We start from the raw sequence: 20,823 nt of genomic DNA on the forward strand, positions 1-20,823 counted from the left end.
AACATGCATCTATGATTCAATGTTGGAGATATACAGTTGCATGAATGTTTTACAAAGCTGAAATTAGAAAGTATGTACATTTTATACCTAATTTTTATAAAATGATCTAGCAAAAGAAAGTTGATTGGGTTTAAAAGACATTGGTTTTACACCTACCTTGCATTTTTTTGTTTAACAATTGGTTTTCGAGCGGTCTTCATTTTGGTCATTTTAATTTCATCCTGGAATGAAAAAAAATATCATGAGATGATACTGGATGGCAGTAACTGAAAAATTAAAGTTACTCACCACAGTGACTAGAGAACCCATATTCCTAAAACCCCTTTCCTCCATCTTTGTGTGCAACCCCCAATATGGGGATGGTACTGGAACCTCTGGTAGCGAAAAATGTGAGCGTCACCTTTAAATTTAGTATAGCACGCGTGGGAACACCCCCGAGGCCCCACCCTTTGCCACCTCACCTACGTCCCCTTTTGACACATCTGACGCTTGAGAACCTGGCTGTACTGACAATTCTAGCCCCTGGCATACTAGCGGGGGGCGGTGGGTGGGACATGTGAAGGAAAGGGGACATAGGACTAGGAGTTCTCTAGTCACTATAGCGAGTAACTTGTATTACTCATACGCCCCATCCCCTATCCTCCATCCTTGAGGTTGATTCCACCTAAACAAGACAACTGGGTGGAGCCCTGACAACATGCCTCAAACTTAGGTAGAAGCAAAAAGGTTCCTCAGAACCACCTGACAAAACGCTGCATCCTGCCTGCAACTGGTATCCAGAGAATAGTGCTTAGAGAAAGCTCACAGAGTGGCCCACATAGCTGCTTTACTAGCGACTTCCCAAAAAGCGTGCATCTGAAAGGCCACTGTGGTAGCTTTGGTCCTAACCGCGTGGGCATGGATCCCTGCGGGCACCGTCTTACCCATGGCTGCATAAGCTTCTGAAATGGCCTGTACCATCCAATGGGCGGTGGAGGCATGAGTTCTGAGGGCTGTGCTTCCAAATGTGACGGAGCTTCTGACTTCTGGAAAGATCTCGTCTGGGAGAGATGGAACTTGAGCACTCTATGCAGATGCAGGGAGTGCAACGCTCTTTCCACCTCCGACTATGGATTAGGGAAGAACACAGGCAAACATATTTCCTGGTTTAAATGGAATGGCGAGGCCACTTTGGGCAAGAAGTTTGGAAGAAAGCACAATATTACCTTGTCGCTGTGGAAACCCATTAAGGGCTCACACGACGACAGTGCCTGCAGCTCGCTTACTCTACACGTGGAGGTTAGAGCCACCAGCAGAGCCGCTTTGAGTGTAACCCACCTAATGTCGAACAAATACATAGGTTCAAATGGTATACGTTGTAAGGCAGCAAGAACCACATTAAGGTCCCACATGGGATGGGGACTATGCACAGGTGACAACAGTCTTGTCAAGCGCTTGAGGTGAGCTTTTACCACACGGTTGGACACTGAGAAAGGCTGATCGGACAAGTTCTTGTACGCTCCAATGGCCGCCAGATAAGTGTGGCAAGTATCCCTGTGGACCATGGAGCAGGCCAGGTGTGCAGAAAAAGACAACACGTTGTACAGAGAGCGGGAGAGGGGCTCAATGCCCTCACCTCATGCCCAATGGCAGAACCTAGACTGCTTCCTCTTGTACTGCAAGCATGTGGAAGGCCTCCTGGACACTTCGATAATCTCACAATTACTGTCAGAGAACAGAGAGAAGAAGTTTCAGCTGATAAGGAGCCAAGCCGAGAAGGCCAGTATGGTTGGGTCTGGGTGTTCCACCGACCTATGCTGCGGAGTGAGGAAGCCCCTGCTGAGGACGGCAAAATAATCCACTCCCTGTGACCTGAGCTGGAGGAGGTCCGAGAACCACACCTATGGCCAGTGGGGGCGATCAGGATAAGGCTGCAGCCCGCTGAAGCCTGAAATTTGCAGAGGTCCGCTGGAGCAACCGAGGGGGAGTAAACGCATTGCACCTGCGGCCGTGCTGGCAAAGTTGGAAAGCATCCCCCAGCGACCCCTGACCCGGGCCCTCCCATGATGCAAAGAAGGGACATTTGGAGTTCTGAGGAGATGCGAAAAAGTCCAGACACAGAAAACCCCCACATCTGGAAGACAGATAACAAGGAGTAGATGTGTAATTCCCACTTGTTTGTGTTGTACCCCAGGCGGCAGACTTTGTCTGCTTCTGCATTGCTGTCTCCAGGGAGTTGAACCGCAGAGATCTAGATCCCCTCCAACAAAGCCCTGTGCTAGATGGCAACTGCCTCCATACAGAGGGGAGGGGACTGCGTCCCCCCCTGCTTGTTCAAGTCGAACATTGTTGTAGAATTGTCGGTACTGACCAGAACCGCCTTGCCCCTGATCACTGGTAGGAAAGCTCTGAGAGCCAGGCCCAACGCCCTGAGCTCCAAAAGATGTATAAGTAGTAGGGCATCCGCCCTGAAGCATGAGCTGCGAATCTAGTAACCATCCACAGTCGCCCCCCAACCTAAGAGGGACAAATCCGTTGTCACTAACAGAGTCAGCTCCGACTGAGAGTAGCATGCTCCTACAGCCACCAGCGAAGGTCCGAAAGAAGGTCCGGGGGGATGGACAGCCTGTCCGACTGTGCCCCCGTCTCCTGGTGTCCTGGTGTCAGACAGACGCCTGATGGAGTTGGAAGCTTCTCCTTTTGGGTCTGGCATGCCTCATTGTGATCATGCAGCAAGCCACGAGTCCTGGCAGGTGTTGGAACCACCACACTAAGGTAGTCTAGTTGGACAGAAAGAGGCAAACTGCTCTCCGGAGGGACTGTAGCCGTCAGAAATGTGGAAAACCTTCTGAACGACCGTGTCCCACCTGACTACAAGAAACACGCAATCCTGAGAGGGGCTCAACCTGCAACTTTCGCTGGTTGAGGGAAAACCCCAGTTGGGGAAGTAAATCCGCCAACCGCTAGCCCTCACCAGCCAGTCATCCAGATAAGGGTATAGGAAGTGGCCCTCCAATCAAGAAGGCCAGCCACCATGTTCATAAGCTTTGAGAAAACATGAGGGGGCGAGTTGAGGCCAAACGGCAGCACCCTGTAATGGAAGTGGTGCAACATAATCGTGAACCGCAGGAATTTTCGGTGCTGTTGGAAGATGGGGACGTGTAGGTACGTATCTTTCAGGTCTAATGAACACATCCAGTCCCCTTGCCACCGCCACTCCGCTATTTGAGGATACGCAATCATCTTAAAGTGCTCAAAGGGTAAAAACAAGTTGAGGAACAACAGCCCCATAAACACCATAAGGCCTGTCTGGATTTTCTTGGGCAAAAACCCTGGAATAATACCCAGAGCCCTTGTCGAGAGGAGGCACCAGTTTCACCGCCTGCATGTCCAAAAGGAGCAGTCTCTCCCGCCGTAGCGCAAGTGATCCTACCTGCAACAACGGAGAAGGAGGAGACTGGAGGAAAAGGAAAAGTAAGAGGGAGACTGAACCTTGTTAAGACCATGGACAGAATCCAGGGATTCGAGAAAAAATGCTTCCAGCTGCTCACACATCGAGCCAGGTGGCCCTCCACAGGAGAACTGTGGTCCCTGACCAAAACTTTGTTTTTTGCCATTGGAGGCAGGAGTGGGAGCAAAAAAAGGGTTCCAAGGTTGTTTGCTGCTTTGTCCTATGTTCGCTGGGTGACCTATCCGTTTGGAGAGTTCTACGGTTTGCGAAACCCCTTGAAGCTGCCAAAAGAGGGCGCCTTGAAGTCTGATCTGCCCAGACTCTGCGGAAAGGATTTCTGTCCTGACTTCGTTAGGATCATCAAGGACTGTGCAGTCTGGGTAGACTACTAGTTTTTGATTAACTCGTCTGTTGACGAGTGGAACAGGTCAGAGCCCTCAAAAGGGAGGTAGAGGATCCTGTCCTGCATGTCCGGGGATAACCTTGCTGCATGCATCCACACTGTGCACATCATCTCAACACCCAAGCAGAGGCCCCTGCTGGCCATGTCGATGTGAGAGACCGTTGACGCCATAAGATCTGGCGCGACCATGCCCAACTCAGCTAGACCCGCCGTCTTGAATCCCTGGGGACTTTCTCCCATGATTACCCCTAATCTCCTGTATTAATTTGTGGTTTGCTGTCACGAGGATGGCTTTTGCCTGGCGGAGATGAAGACCGGCACTGAGGTACGTTCTCCTGCCGAGAGACGCAAGCACCTTGTTGGACGTGGCGCCGGCCGCAGAAAATGAAGGCGGCTTCAGATATAAAGATGCAGCCGCAACGAGAGAGTGGGGCTGAGGGTGAGATGCTAGGACTGGTTTTGTTCCAGGAGCCGAAAGCGGCCATTCAACTTCTTGCTGATCTGAACGTTGGCCCAGACATTCCTGGCTAAAGAGAAAACGTCTTTTTACGGAGGAATGCCCGAGTAGCTGGTGGCACGCAGGGCCAAGACCTGGGCTAGCACCCGTGGCTTTGGGGGCCTGTTCCGGGTGAGGCATGCCTAGAAACTCTGCTAGGCCCTGAAGACGGTCGGGAAATGCTTTGACTGAAGCGGAAGGGTCCTCTTTCTGTGCGTCTGTCAAACCCCCCCCACCCCCGACCCCTGTTTGTATCAGGCTAGGGCGAGTCCGGGTCCTGCAGGGCGGTGACAATGGGAGTCTGCTGCAAAGGCGGAGCAGGCACCAGAGGACGGGAGACCTGGACCAGAGCGGGCACAGGAATCGGTACCGGGACCCCCACCAGATTGGTGGGGGGTCCAACAGGGGAGGCCTTGGAGGCAACACTTGGGAAGACTACATCTCTGATGAGATTCTTAAGGAATTCCATTTGCTGAGAGCGCATAAGCAGAAGAAATTGCTCGAAAAAAAGGTCCTCACATGCCTCCGGGTCGCGTGAGGAAGGAGCCCGGCTCTCGACGTGCTGGACCTCCTGTTCTGCTCTGCATGCAGAGGCACCTGGGAAGGATAACCAAATGGCTGGCTGGATCATAGGTAGCCCTGTGGGGACCACCTGCCCAACGCCTGTGGGCCTGCACCGAGCGCAGAGGGAAGAGTACTGGAACCGTCCTTAGCCACCCATTGAGAGTCAGAAACTAAGATGGAAGCCGGCCATGCAGCTTCTATCACGTGCCTGTCTGCCATTTTGGGAGCCTGTGCCACACCCTGAGAGGGAGGGCGCAGAGGCCCTGAAACCTGTGCTGGGTCCGTCATAGTCGGGCCTGTTTGTGTCCAGACCCTGAAACAGAAGCGCTGACCTTGGAGAGGGTTCCGGTAGGCCTTGGACCTTCAGCCAGTGGGCTGGAAGTTGAATTGTCCCTCTGTGCAACAACTTCAGAGACTTTCTACCTTCAGTCCTAGAGCGGTTAGTCGTCTAGGGCCGCGGCTCTGGTTTGCACCTGGAACCAAAACTCAAAAGCGCCTCGCAACATGGTGCAGATGAAGAGTTGGAGCGCCCCTCCGCGGTTGGTCCGGGAGCGCCCCAGGGCTCCTTGACGAGGGAGCCTATAGCCCTACTGGCCTTGGGGCCTACCACCGGTGTTAGAGTGGATGAACCCTCCCAGCCGGAGGCCCCAGAAAGGAGTCTCCAGGCTGGGGTGCCTTCGAGAATAAAAGGACCTACCTTCTCGTGATGCAAGGCTTTAGCCACAAAGACCTTCAGGTGACCAGAGGTGAAGTGTGGAAGATCTCCCTCCAGCAGGCAAGCCGATTCTTCAATCATCGATGACCGAGAGAACTGAAAGCTGTGCACGCATCTCATCAGTGATCAGGCCCCAAGCACTCAAGGCAGCGTGCATGGGGGTCCAACCTCGGGAAGAAACGATTGCAGGATGCGCATCTCGTAAACCCTCCTGCTGCCGACATGCTCCAGGGAGGCAAGTCACCGGAGGGAGGTGGAAAAATTGAAAAAAACAAAAGAATGGGGAGCATGCGAAACACTCTAAAGTCTCTGTGTCAAGATGTCAAGTCTGACACCGTCTGTGCAGAAAAAGGGACTTTGGTGAGGCGCTGGAGCGCAGGGCTTGGGGTGTATCCATGCCTGGGGCTGCGCCACCACGTTCTATACTAAATGTAAAGGGAAGCTCACATTTTTTGCTGCCAAAGGTTCCGGTACCGTCCCCATGTTGGGGGAGGCCTACAATGATGGAGGAAAGGGGACAGGACGTACGAATACGGCGATGCATAAATCTTATCGCACATAACCACAAAATACCTGCAATTGCATTCATGAGTATTTAATAATTTATCTTTAACAAAAAAATTCATATTACCTTACTAACAGCAAAGCTGCATCTCTTGGGTATTTCTCAACTGTTCACTAAATATATAATCTTAAAATAACTCCCAATGGCAGAGAAAGTATTTTCAGGCATCCTAGAGGTGGGCTAATGCAGCCTGGCTTTACCAGACAAGTTACTGTCCTAGGTATAACTAACACCAATTGTGTGCACAACCCCATTCAGTCAAAGTAAAAGTTACTCTCAGTAGATCCCCCATCCTGTTTGTGTTGTTTGTCTATGTCTTCCCCCGTTTGTACATTACATTCTTTTTAGTCATTACTGTAGTAGTTTCTGCTCAGGTACTTATTAAAATATGCACATGTGGATTTTGCATTGTCAGTGACTGTGCAAGGTAAAAATCCCATTAACATACTATGTTTAACAGCAGGTCATTGGTTTACCATTTGTTTAACTATATTGTGTAACTATGTTTATATGTTTCTTTGTATTGTACTGTTAGCACAATGAAATAACCATCTCATGGCATTAATTGAACTTTGTACTACTACTGCCAGTTATTTCTTGTTCATTTGTCAATAATCTTAATAAAAATGTATCAAACAAAAAAACATAACTCACATTAGTGACTACTTCAAGTCCACAGTTCTGCTTCCTCCATACTTAAGATAGTTTGTGTGTACAGGAACCGGGCCATTTTTTTCGGTCTGAGCGTTGCTCTTGCCCCGGCATTATCCTAAATACACAAAAATCCTTCTGTGTGCCAATGATCTAGGTTCTGAGCAGAAGCAGGGGCAGCGGCTAGTGCAGTGACAGCTGTGGCCGAGAATTATCTGGTTGGGTAGTGTAGCAAGGAGCGATATCACTGCCGGAAAGACTAGCAGAGCAGGGAGGAGGCGGACCCCCAACTGAGGCTCTAGTGAGCTTGACGGCCCGAGAGGCGCCAGCCCGCGGCATATGAAGTCCCCACAGTACTAAGGGCCTTACGATCCTGGAACCTGCACTGGCCAGCTCTGGATGTGCCACTTCACCTGCGGAACAGGGGTAACACTCCGAGTAAATGAAGCACCAGCGACTGGGCATGCCAATTGAGATCTGGCAGATGCAGTGATCACACTGGGCAATCGGTAACAGTGTATTACTGAAATTGTGCTCTGCCCGGTGGTCGAATTACAGCCACAGGTTTCACGCTGAATAAGCGCCCGTAACATTGACTGTTCCCTTGATTGGGGGGTGCAGCTGGGACACTGCAGGATCAATTAGCATATGTTTCTGGCTCTAGCTGGCAGCCCTGCCCATCACTGGTGGACTGTGGGGTGGGGTGATCACCTGTGCCACCTGACCTGGTCTTCAATGTTTTCCTGAGGCATTGGTGTCACTATCCTAACAGTGATCAGGTGATCAAGACCCACAGATTGGAGAAACCCCAAACATATTTAAGCAAGAGTAGACTCATTATTTCTGGTGACTGCGAGGCACATCTGTCTCTGGGCTGGTTGGAACCAATTGGTCCGGGCCCAGGTAAACATTCAGGTTTTGGGGAGCTCATTATGATGAAAGGTGCTGGGAAGAAAACAGGTCCCATGGACTCCTTCACGAATGCGTCAGCAAGGTCCGTTGGATCGAGGGGCTCAGTCGCTGGCAGTGATACAAGCGCAGCACGGGGGGCTCCTGTGACGACCACCTTTTGGCAGCTTTGCAGAGTGGCTTCATGTTGGTTAATCCTAAATTGGACAACATTGTGGCGACCATCAGTTCACTGGAATCCAAACTTGAGAGAGTGGCCGTATAACCGAAGCTGAAACCAGGATTTGAGAGGTGGAAGACGGGGTGGGCCAGCACAAATTTACCATTGTGGAGCTCAAAACTGAGATGGATAAGACGCTGGGCAAGTGCAATGACCTTGAGTCCCATTTGTAACGCAACAACGTTTGCATCGTGGGCGTGCCAGAACCATTGTGCAAGGGGCCCATGGAACTATTCATAGAAGACCTCCTTAAGAACCTATCCGGGGCGGCAGCATTTTCTGCAAATATTTTGGTGGAGTGCGCCTGTTAGGACTGATTTTCTATACTCTGGCCTCGGGGACAGATGTATAGAAGGCCAACCTATTTTGTGACGGGAACAACTCTGGGAAGCTGAAGCCAAACCAGTTTATGTAGCAGTGACAGGCGGTCTAGGCTAAGTTCTTCAGAGGTGGTGAGCTTGTAATGGGTCTACAATGAAGTAACACAATGGGATTCACAGATTACACTTAGACAGGATAAATAAAATTACAGTTATTTATTTATGGCCAAAACACACTATAGAAAAATGACTACTAGCAGGTAGACATATCACACAACACTATCAAACTAAATAAATATATACATTCCCCGTGTTATAGGGCATAATACACATCAGAAACTCCTGCAAGGGAAAGGTTAGAATAGTATTATGTACAAAAAGGTCCACAGAGATGATCCCCAACTAAAATTGTCCAGCCCTAAATTGCCTGGGGCCTTTTGCCCAATAGTTCAGGTTAAAGTTCCATAAAAGTTAGGAAGCAGGAAAAAATGCAGGTAGGGTGTCTGTGGTCCAGTGAAGGGTTTTTAGGGTTAGGATTCAAGTTGGACAAATGCCCAAAAGTAGCTGCAACAGGCAGATGTCTTTTGCAAGCAAGCAATGGCAAAGCCAATATTATAAAATAAGGTTCATTATACGCCCATTGACTTATAATGGGCGTATAGGGATAGGTTAGAAGCTCTGTAACTTACCCCCGTACTCAGATTCGTCCCCAGACTTGGCAGGACAAAGGAAGAGGGTCCAACGTTGCTTTTTACTCCGAAAGTCGCAATCCTAGATTCACAGGGGTTGCAGGTTCGAGCTGATCTCTGGTTGGTGTCTTTCACTGTTGCAAAGACTCAATTGAAGAATGCAGGAAAACTCGTTGCAGCGCCCCTCTTAGGACTAGATTCGGGTCAGGTAAGCTATTTCGGACGTTTGTCACTGCAGCAGGGTGACGCAAAAGGACTCAGCAGCCACGGTCAGACTTTCCCTCCTATCTCGGGTCCCCTCGATGCTAGGACGCCTAGATGTCGCAGGAGGTAGTCTCGTAGGGCCAGCTGAGGATCCCCCAAGTTTCAGGGCGAAATTTGGTACGGTGACGCCGGAAGCACAGAGCCAAAAAATGAAGTTGGTCAGCCACGGGATGGTTCCAGGGCACTTCCGAAGACTTCCTTTGCCAGGGCACCGATCAGACATCGGGGATGGATGGTCCCTACACTCCAAGGGTCGCAGCCCATTCGCTGGACTATTAAAGATCACAAGCAAGACGGGCTCCTCCAGGACAGCAGCAGAAGTTGGTTACCGGGCCTCCTTCAGTCAGGTCTCGGGTTTCTTTGTGGGTCTCACAGCTGGACAGGATACTTGGCTCCTTTAGGTTTCTCCAGGGTCTCTGAAGAATGGGTGCAGGGTTCCTCTTATCCTAAAAGCCAGGTAAGAGCTGATGCAGAAAGTAGCCAATAGCAGGACTAGCCCAAACGTACACCCCAGCAGTGGTCCAATCAGGAGCACTGGCGGGAACATTCATGCATACCACTCAGACACACCGAAACCAGTTTGTGGATTGGGATCAGATAGACCCAGCCCACATCCTGCCAGCACTCCAATAGCCCACCAAAAGCTCCTGCTTCCCGGGCACTGGAAGTCCTTATAACGATATTCCTCTCAGGCCAGGAAGAAGGCTGAAGAACAAGATGGCAAAAGGACAAGCGTAAAATCTCGTGGCATGGCCATGTTTGACCAGTAGCCACAGTTAGGCGGTAAACGCAGTAAGGCTAAAACGAAAATCCCCAAAAAGTGGGAAAAAGTTACTGCTGCCGCCAGCTTATCCTTTTGGCGCACCTAGAGAAACCAAAAATCATCTGAGAGAGTCTAGTGCAAAACAAAAATGCACCCCATTGTACTGCAGTGTAAGCTGCATTGTACAATGATAAAAAGTTACCACAGGTGATACAAAAGTAACCAAAAGTAGTAACACGACAAAGGGAAACAATGTTTCCCAGTACGGACAGACTGAAGGACATGTCATTTTCAGCATGACATGAGCAAAAGCCAGTGCAGTGAAGCGTAAGGCTTCAATGCACTGTAAAAAGTACAGGTCAGATTAAAAAATGAAAGCAAAAAGTTTGGGGGTTACATAAAGATGGAAGGAAAGGTGCAGTAAAGAGAAATCTTTCCTAACACCCATCGCAACCTGGCTCCAGTGCCCAGGCCGGGCGCTGCCCCACGTACCGTCATTGCAAAATTACTTCATTATAGGGACAGAGATCTCATCCTAAAACTTTCCAGTGAAAGGGGTACACTTGTTATGAGGCCAACAACTTTCATATATATATACGGATTTTGCTGCCAGGGTCCAGGCGCTACAGAGATCGTATAACCAGGCGAATAGACTACACCGGGCAAGACAGGTTTCATATGCCCTTATGTTTCCGGGAAAACCAACGGATATAACGTGGAGGTCGCACAGAGTTCTTTGAAAATCCGTCGAACTTACGTGGAAGCTTCAATTCCACCACGAGAGCCCAGGTAAAATCACAGCCCTGAACCGCCAGAGGAGGCTGCACAGGGCGAAGCGAGTGATTGAACAGCAAATCCTTTTATTTGAGTTTTTCTAATGTATAACGAGTCAGAGTAATAGCACACATAACTAGTGTTTAAATGAAGCCGGGTGCACAGTGCACCATAGGAGAATTCGATTGTTGCTTTGGAATACATCATCAGGTTGAGAGGGATGGTGCGGGAGGGGGAGGTCATTACCAAGTTGGGAGAAATTACCTGCACGGGTGGGGTTGGATGGGGACTGGGTTGGTGGGTAACGGGGAAAGGGGGAAGGAAGGGTGTTATTATTGGGGGATTGACGGATATGTTGCAAGGTGTGCACAGTCAGAATGATATACGAATATTGATGGGTTTGGCGGATGTGAGGCAGACATCTTTTGAGATGGCATGGGAGAAGACGTGAAATTACTGTCCTGGAACATCCAGGGTCTTAATAATCCTATTAAGGCGAAGAAGGTCCTCACTTACCTGGACCGGCACCGCCCTAAGGTGGTGATGCTCCTGGAGACACAGGTCAACGGGGCGTTCAATAAGGAATTTGCATCCAAGTGGGGCAATCAGAGATATTATACTAAATACTCGACAAGCCAGGGGAGTGCTTTACTTAATACATAGGGCACGGAGTTATCAGGAAGACAAAAAGAGCATTGACCCAGTGGGCTGCTACATGATAGTATGGGGGAGGCTCACTGGTATGAAGGAGGTACTGGTCAATACTTATGGTCCGAATATTGACAACCCTGAGATATGAACGGGATAGCCGCTCCGATAATATGAGGCGGGTACATTAACACTGTCCTGGACTGTGTACTGGACCGGTCTGGCAGTATGCATGGTTAGTCAGTTTATGGGCCAGATGGAATTATTTGATGTCTGGCATGATCAGCATCCGGGAGCGGCGGAATATACATATTATTCATTGTTCCATGATGCGCATTCCAAGATAGATTATATTGCTTGATATCAGCAATATGGGCAACGCAGGTACAGGAGTAATTCATCCAAGGACCCACACTTTTGGGCTTAAACAAGCGGCGAGCGGCGACGCCTGAAACTGGACCTAAATTGTGTTTTGGACTCAGCCTGCATTGGCTCTTTGCACCAGTATGTATTTAAATGCATTGGGGGCCTACATAATGCTCCGTTTTTCATGTGTAGTCAATTGCCATACTTGTTCCTTTGTTGGATTCCGCCATTCCAAGATGGCTGTCTTCAGTGCCTGCACCGGAGTGCTAGGCATGGTGCTGCTGGGGATGTGGGATTGGTTGCTGCCCTGATCATCTGGGCCAATGGGGAGGCCGGCAGGCTTGGCCGGCCCTCCTCACAAGGCCCACTCCTGGCCCCCTCCATCCTGCACTCTCCCTCTGCTTTCCCTTCACTGCTGGGCCGCCGGAGCGGTTGCAGCTCTTCTCACCTTCTCCAGCCATGACTTTCACTTGCACTCGCAGTGCGGACACTAATCTAAGGTAAGCCCCACACTTTTGGGCTTAAACAAGCGGCGACGCCTGAAACTGGACCTAAATTGTGTTTTGGACTCAGCCTGCATTGGCTCTTTGCACCAGTATGTATTTAAATGCATTGGGGGCCTACATAATGCTCCGTTTTTCATGTGTAGTCAATTGCCATACTTGTTCCTTTGTTGGATTCCGCCATTCCAAGGTGGCTGTCTTCAGTGCCTGCACCGGAGTGCTAGGCATGGTGCTGCTGGGGATGTGGGATTGGTTGCTGCCCTGATCATCTGGGCCAATGGGGAGGCCGGCAGGCTTGGCCGGCCCTCCTCACAAGGCCCACTCCTAAGGCCCTGTCTACCGCTGTCCACCGCGGTACGCCGGATCGCAGGCCCCTCCGTGAGTGCCTGTGTGCCCCCTGCCCCTCCGTGAGTGCCTGTGTGCCCCCTGCCCCTCCGTGAGTGCCTGTGTGCCCCCTGCCCCTCCGTGAGTGCCTGTGTGCCCCCTGCCCCTCCGTGAGTGCCTGTGTGCCCCCTGCCCCTCCGTGAGTGCCTGTGTGCCCCCTGCCCCTCCGTGAGTGCCTGTGTGCCCCCCTGCCCCTCTGTGAGTGCCTGTGTGCCCCCTGCCCCTCCGTGAGTGCCTGTGTGCCCCCTGCCCCTCCGTGAGTGCCTGTGTGCCCCCCTGCTCCTCCGTGAGTGCCTGTGTGCCCCCTGCCCCTCCGTGAGTGCCTGTGTGCCCCCTGCCCCTCCGTGAGTGCCTGTGTGCCCCCTGCCCCTCCGTGAGTGCCTGTGTGCCCCCCTGCCCCTCCGTGAGTGCCTGTGTGACCCCTGCCCCTCCGTGAGTGCCTGTGTGCCCCCTGCCCCTCCGTGAGTGCCTGTGTGCCCCCCTGCCCCTCCGTGAGTGCCTGTGTGCCCCCTGCCCCTCCGTGAGTGCCTGTGTGTCCCCTGCCCCTCCGTGAGTGCCTGTGTGCCCCCTGCCCCTCCGTGAGTGCCTGTGTGCCCCCCTGCCCCTCCGTGAGTGCCTGTGTGCCCCCCTGCCCCTCCGTGAGTGCCTGTGTGACCCCCTTCCCCCTCTGAGTCTCTTGCTCTGCGTTCCACCCCCCTTCCTGCCTCCTTCCCTCCTCCTCACATCCATCCTCTTCTACTACCTCTCCTACTCCCCACTCCTTCTCCCTCCTCTCAGACTTCCCCCTCCTAGCACTTACTCCTATCTTTTGTTCCTTGACTCTCGATAGCAGCTTGTCTGTCCCCCCTCCCTCCCCCTTGTTCTCTTCCTCCCCCCTCCCCTACTTTCAAATTTGTCACCGACACTTTTGTTCAGTATCGTGCCTTGTTCTCCTTTCCCCTCCGTACCCTTGCCCCCCTCCCACCCCTCCTCTTGTTACCACCTGCACTGCGTAAATTGTCGTCAGACATAGTAATGTTACTGCTTGCTTTGTTCTCCTCCTATCCATTACCTCTTGCCTTACTTGTTCTATGCACTTGCACTATCAGAAATGTCGACAGGCCTATTATGATAGTTATTTTTTACATTCTGTACTGTTTCAAGGACTTTTGCTGAATGTAACTGTATTTTCCTTTGTTCCCTTCCCTCCTTGAAGCGCTTTGAAACACATTGTGTATAGGCGCTATATAAATATCATATCATATCATATCAAGGACACTCTCTGACCACTCGCTAGTTGAAATAGTGGTGAGATGGGATGTCTGGCTGTGCTCCGCCTGCTCTGGAGAATGGCTCCCTCTATGATGATGGAGGCTGAGGAGTTTTTTGGGAGAATGGCAGGTTCTGTCCCTATGTATGCCACAGTGTGGGAAACCCTTAAGGTTTGGTCACGAGGGAAACTGATGACTATGTCCACTGGGGTATTGAGGGAGAGCTGTTGTGAATTGGACAAAGTTGAAATATGTTTGAGACGACTGAAAAACGAGTATGGTTTGAATAATAGGGCATTTTTGAGTCTAATTAAAGGTAACTTAATGAAGTTTCAGGAACTAGCTGACAAAGAGGTCAGTTGTATCACTAGACCCTCCCTGGCGCATAGATATGGCGAGGTCGACAGGCCGGGGCTTTTTTTTGTCTGATGTGGTGCAGGCTGAAAAAGGGGCACAGCATATCACTGGGGTCAGGGGGCGTGCTGGGAACATGTGCACAGATGAAGGAATTATTGGGGAATTTCGAGATTATCACGAGACTCTATATGGAAACGCAGACACGTGTTCGGAAGACGAGGTCTTCCAATATATTGGAGAAATAGCAGTCCTAGGTCTGTCCAAGGAGGCTCGATTGGCCCTAGAACTGCCATTCATTGCTGTTAGGCAGAATCATATGCAGTAGCCTTAGGGAACACTACATACAATTAAGACTACAAGTGATAGTACAATTTCACCTTTGGTACAAGCCTGTACTACACAGTAAAGTGGTAGCGATGGCTGAGCAGCCAAAAGCAAATGAGCAGTAAAAGGGATTACACAAAGGACTACAATTACTGGGACTCAAGCAAACACTGACTCAAGGTTTCTGGTTAAAAAATATAATTATGTTTAAACCATCTGTTCACGAAACACTTCACTTCCTTTAAATAAAACCACACTCTAAATATACTACACACAACCAATTCCTCTTGTTGAGGTCAATTCAAGGTAAGTACACTAGGATTTGACAGACCGGTGTTTCGAAACAAAGACGTTACTGTGGGTTAATACACAATCACTTTCTGACAGTAAAGACAGTTCGGTCTTACAAAAATAAAGCGTACCCGTGGGAAGAAATACACCCGAAGTCAAACACACTTAGCACATAGAATTAAAACAAGGGAATAGTGGATAAAAATCATAGGTAATACTTTTGTCAAGGCAATACAATCAGAGGTTGTTTTCTAAGAGGCAGATAAAAGTCAATAGGCCTGCGCCAGTGTCAAATGGAGCAGGGGATCTGTTGTCAAGGATCACACGGTTAGAATAGTTCAAGATTAAAGTTGCCAGGAGTACTGGATATTGTCAACGGGAAGCAAAATAAGACGGAAGGAAGAAAGGACAAGCCTTCGGAAAGGAAAAGGGTTCACCCCGATTCCTCAAGGTCAGACGGAGAGAACGACCAAATGGACACAGTAACTTATTCGATTGACGAAAGCTGGTGCTATGGCAGTTGTTCCTGGTAGTTGCTGCAGACTCACGGTTCCTGAAGCTTCAGTCGTGGGGACAAGGAGGAGGATGTCTGGAGCGATCTGCACTACCTAAGGATGAAGCCAGCAGCAGAAAAGCAACGATGAATAAAAGGTGTGCTCCTTAGAAATAGGAGAGGGCTCTTCTGATGGCTCGGTGCAGCGATTTCGACCCCGAAGAGGATTCTCTGGCTTTAGAAGGTGAGCTGGTTGATCCCACCAGGCTCAAGGGAAGAAGACTCTGGACTGGATCTTCTCTTGTCGTTGAAGGGTAGATAGCTCAGGACTGCAGCAGGGCTTCACCGGTATCCAGGAGTTGCAGCAGCCGTCGTCTTCTCTGCTTCTCTTCGGTTCTTGTAGTTCCAGTGGCGACTGACTTCCAGCCCAAGAGTCATGCCTTTTGTCCCAAAATCCCCCATATACACACGCCTGGCTGTCAATCACACAGCAGGGGGGTTGTCCAGCCCGGACAACCACCTCAGCCAATCGACACAAAGTGCGACTTGGGTCTCCAAGGAGACCCTGTGCAGGGGGTTACTAAACCCCTCCCTCACATTCAGCCCACCTATACACCCAGACGCCAAAGGAGGGCTTCTTTGCAGAAGCCTGCCAAAGGACGGTGAACAAGGAAACCAAAAAGCAAACAAGACAGACCTTTGCAACACGAAATGGAGAAAAAGAACGCTAGGACCCACGATAAAAACAATATGGGGTAGCGGGTTTTACGTTCACGCCTGTCACCACAGCCAGAACACTAACACGGGAATCCATGTAAAAATGATAGTTACCACTGCCACCAGCCATGTCGAGTCAGGAAGGGGGACACAAAGTGCTCCTTGAGTTACAGAAGGACAGGGGAAAGATATTCCCCTCCAGTACTTCATTGTTAAATGGCTTGTACTGGATCTGTATTTTAAAAGGACTATTAAAGCCAATGGTGACTTTACATGTTTCTGGGGGTCAGTAGTGATCCCCAGAAATGGAGTTCACAAGGGAAGTCTAAAAGACCTCCCTGTGTCACTGCACTAAAGGTGCAGTGTGACACACAAGTAAAATGATGATGCCTCAGGAGTTGGTGACGCTCCATAGCCCATGAGCACAAAAAGTACAACATACACAAAAAAATACACTCTAAGAGTGAGAAAAAGGCTCACACTTTTACCAGGTGGAATATATAAACCCCACAAATCCAGCAAAGCTGCTGAGGGACTCACTAGGTAAGGGAAATTAGCCATAAATGAGAATTCTCCCTAACACTTGTGGAAGAAATAGTGGACTCTATCGCTGCGTTGGCCTCTGGGAAAGCCCCAGGCTCTGATGGCCTGGGTATTGAATTGGAAATTGGGTCGCTACTGGCACCAAGACTGCTGAAGCTGTGGGAGGAATTGCTAAGATATGGCAGGCTCCCACCGATGCTCGCTGAGGCTATCGTTTCGGCATTGCTAAAGCCGGATAAACTGTCGCATGACACAGCCTCATATAGACCCTTGTCATTAATAAATACTGATGCAAAGATATTTGCGAAAGTCCTGGTCTGTTGGATGTTACAGCATATGGGGACATTAGTACATCCAGATCAGTCAGGATTTATTCCAGACCGGTCCACTGCACTTTATTTACATAGGCTTTTTGGAATCAGCTCACAGATCAATCAGCGGGGCAGGGCAGTCGCTGCTTCCCTGGACGCGGAGAAGGCCTTCGACTGCCATGGAAATTCCTTTTTGGGGTCTTGCAACATATGGGATTTAGTGACGACTTTACTGGGTGTGTGCGGCTCCTGTATGCTAACCCTGTAGCCAGGGTTCAAACTAATGGCAGATTGTCAGCGCCCTTTTGATTGTTACGGGGGACGCGACAGGGGTGTCCCCTATCCCCATTATTGTTTGGACCAACAGTTGAGCCCCTGGCACGGTTGATGTGGGCTAGACACTGGCACAGAGGGGTATGAATAGCTGGTCCACCGCAAATCTTATCCCTGTACACCGACGTCACCTGATTATACATCTGTGATGTGGAACAGAATATGGGACCGATATTGGAAGAGGTTTCTTGAGGTTGATGAACCCCAATTCGTATAGTCTGTGCATAAGCCTGGCAGCAGTGTGCTGGACTCCCTCGGGAGACACCGCTCATACAAGCCAGTCATCGAGGTATGGACAGAGGGTTCCATGTGTTAATATCCCTGCAAAAATATTGCCATACAAAAATATTCCCATATTTTTGCTGCAATATTAAGCCATGGAACCTGCGGGGGGACACCCATGCAAGCCCATCATTTTTTTAATGTAGCGGGGGACACCCACGCAAACCCCGGCCCCAATAACCCCATAAATTGTCCCTAGTAATAATATCGCCTATGGCGTTAACCCACGACCATATATATGGCGATATTATTGGAGGGGTAATATTACCTGATACCGGATAGAGGTGGTGCACCTCCACTCTGAGCAGAGCGGCCACTGCATTCATTAGTCTCGTAAAGACTCTCTGGGCTAATTGAGACCAAATGGGAGGACCTGGTTTTCGAAGTGGAAGTTCATGATCCTGAAGCATAGAAAAGAACGATAGGGCTCCCAAATCGGGATGTGTAGGTATTTTAAGGAACTCATGGTGGCAACAGTAAAGACATACACAAGTGATGGCAGTTCAAGGGTGTTTATTAAACGGTATGCAGGTTGGAAAAACGCCAAATCTAAACCTAAATCTGAGATGGGAGAAAGCGTCAACCATCAAAATAGAAATAAGGCAGTCCTAGTGGCGTTGTATCAAACAAAAAGGGCCTACACTAAGAAAGCTATTGCCAAACCTTGCAACTAATACAAAAAGGGTGTGGGATGGTTTTTAAGAAAAGAAAGAAGTGTTCACAAATAATATGTCAGGATATGGTAGCCTGGGTCTTCCTTACCCACGTTTTGATAAAAAGGTAAGGTGGAATCTTGGAGCACAGTACACACTCTAGCTTTAACAGAACGAATGAACAGGTTCGTTGCAGTTTATCAGGGCCCTCGATGGCCAAGTCTCTTTCAAAGTCTCTTGTCTTCGAGGGTGGTCTGGCGTCTTCAAATAACAAAGCAAAGGTTCCTTCAACAAAATGAAAGTTTGTTTCCAGGTTTCACTTAGGGTGAGGATTCTTCACCCGAGGTGCCCCTCTTTGGGGTGCTGACCTTTGTTCTTCGTGGTGTTGGATGATCGCTTTTCCCTCCCTGGAACTCCCTCTTCCGGGTTTGGATCCTAAAACAGATCTTATTGATGAAGGCCTTTCGGTGGTTGTGGTTTCCTGGTCTCGAGAGCCTGATGTGTTTTTCCAAGAACAAAACAAACACACAAGTTCTGTTTTACGTATTTCTCTGTGATAGATTCACCCCTGTTCCCCTTCCTCCAGGTGCAGACCCCTCTTTACTTTCAGCCTCCCTCCACCGGGTTCACTATGGCTTTTCTTTACTTTACTTTATGCTTGTTACGCGCCGAAAGCCAGCAGGCATCTGGGCGCGGCGGAGCGCAAAGAGAACCACTTGCAGTTTATAACTCTCAGTAGTTTACTTGGAGTAGGACTGCGCTGGGGTTAAAGAACCAGATGACTCAATTATTGGAAAAGTCGGGTTTCAAGGCTTTTCTGAAAGTGGAGTAGTTTTCTTGTTGTCTTAAGTTAACAGGGAGCTCGTTCCAATATTTAGTTGCCTTGAACAGGAAAGATTTGCCCCTTCCTGTTGCCCGTTTGGCTTCTGGGATGTTTAGAAGGCCCTTATCTGCTGATCTTAAGCCTCTTTGGGGGGCATACCAGGAGAAGTGTTTTTTGAAGTAGGCTGGCGCCTTTCCGAAGAGGCATCTATGGACAATCGTCAGTGCTTTGAACCTGACTCTGTCCTCTATTCTAAGCCAGTGTAGATCCCTCCTACCATCTGATATATGGTCCCTTTGTTTTTTCTTTTTTATGATGCGAACTGCATCGTTTTGCATGACTTGGCATTTAGCTAGCTCCTTTTTTGTGGCTCCCAGTAACAGGGCATTTCCGTAGTCCAGGCGTGATAACAGGATCGCTCTGGCTACGGAAGCTGCATTGGTCTCATTGATATATGGTCTAATTGCTCTTAGGAGGCGCAGGTAGTACAAGTTGTTTTTATATAGGTAACTGACCTGTGGCTCCTGATCCCAGTGAGGCTTCAACCATCAGACCCAAGGTTTTTACCTTGGGTACTACTGGTATGACAGCATCTTTGATAAGAAATGTCTTATATTGGGAGTCAAACTTAGACCTGGCTTGGTTAGATCCAAAAACCATTAATTCAGTCTTAGTGTTTAAGCACATCCAGTGCCTCTGCATCCAGTTATCAATGATATTATATACTTTCTCAATTTTGGCGCTGTCCGTTGCATGGTCTCCTGTTAATTCAAAAATTAGCTGCGTATCATCAGCGTAATTGGTGAAAATCACGCCAATGTTTTCTAACAGCGAACAGAGACTTCTTATATAAAGGTTGAAAAGGAGAGGGGACAGACTAGCACCTTGGGGAACTCCAAACAATATCGGGGTTGCTTCGGAAATTTTTTCGCCCCAATGTATTCTTGCCATCCTGTCCTTCAAGAAAGAGGCCAACCAGGCCTGTGCTTTTGCTGAGCACCCTACAAGTTTATCCAGGGCTGATTGTAGCAGTTGGTGGTCTACTAAATCAAATGCAGCGCTGAGGTCCAGCAACATAAGTAACCCCCCCACAGATTGGGACGGAACTCTTCTGGCTGAGATCCACTCACTCGTATTGAGCCAGGCTGTGGTGGAGGTCCCACCCTCGCAATGAGGCATGGGTTTCTACTCCCTCATCTTTGCCTTTACAGAAAAAGAACCCGGCTGACTGGCCAGAGAGTTGTCCTGGACCTCTCAACATTGAACCTTTCTCTACCCCTCCAAAAGTTCAAGATGGTTACGCCAGCTCTGATAGCAGAAACACTGTGTGGGGGAGACTGGATGTGCTCCCTGGATCTAAAGGATGCATACTGTGAGAAACCTCAAGGTGTCTCGATGCTAAACCCCGGGGATCTGTCATTCAGGTGGCCAGGACACGGCCATCGCTATTGGATCCAGTCCCTGGGAGTGGACTAGTGAAGGATGATCACCTGGATGGGGGGTCCTTAGGAAGTGGGACACCGACGGGTGAGACACAGTATTTCCCTTCCCTTCCTTCAATACCTTTTCCCCATCCTACCAAGTAGCACATTCAAAACCACTGCCCCCCCTTTTTCCAACACAAACACTTTCGCACGACACACCTGAGAACAGACTAACACCAGAGCTGTTTACCTGACATGTCCCAATACAAGGGTCAGGCAATTGATCAAAATCACACACACCTGACGGCCCTTTCCCTTCTTGCTGCAAGTGGAGAGTAGCATTTGAATATATCTTTTT

At 49.5% G+C, this 20,823-nt stretch overlaps 1 protein-coding gene across 2 annotated transcripts in view; it reads right to left on the reverse strand.

Moving 5' to 3' along the window:
- The window catches only part of TTC3 (tetratricopeptide repeat domain 3), a 2,698,168-nt gene that overhangs the window by 1,354,913 nt on the left and 1,322,432 nt on the right, over positions 1–20,823 (reverse strand). For both annotated transcript variants that reach the window (XM_069636090.1, XM_069636092.1), the window contains exon 25: positions 157–221. In XM_069636090.1, coding sequence (XP_069492191.1) covers positions 157–221 — 65 coding nt within the window. The remainder of the gene's footprint in view (positions 1–156; positions 222–20,823) is intronic.

This window comes from Ambystoma mexicanum, chromosome 7p (genome assembly GCF_040938575.1).
Source record: "Ambystoma mexicanum isolate Mex_15411 chromosome 7p, UKY_AmexF1_1, whole genome shotgun sequence".
NCBI classification, from domain to species: Eukaryota; Metazoa; Chordata; class Amphibia; order Caudata; family Ambystomatidae; genus Ambystoma; species Ambystoma mexicanum.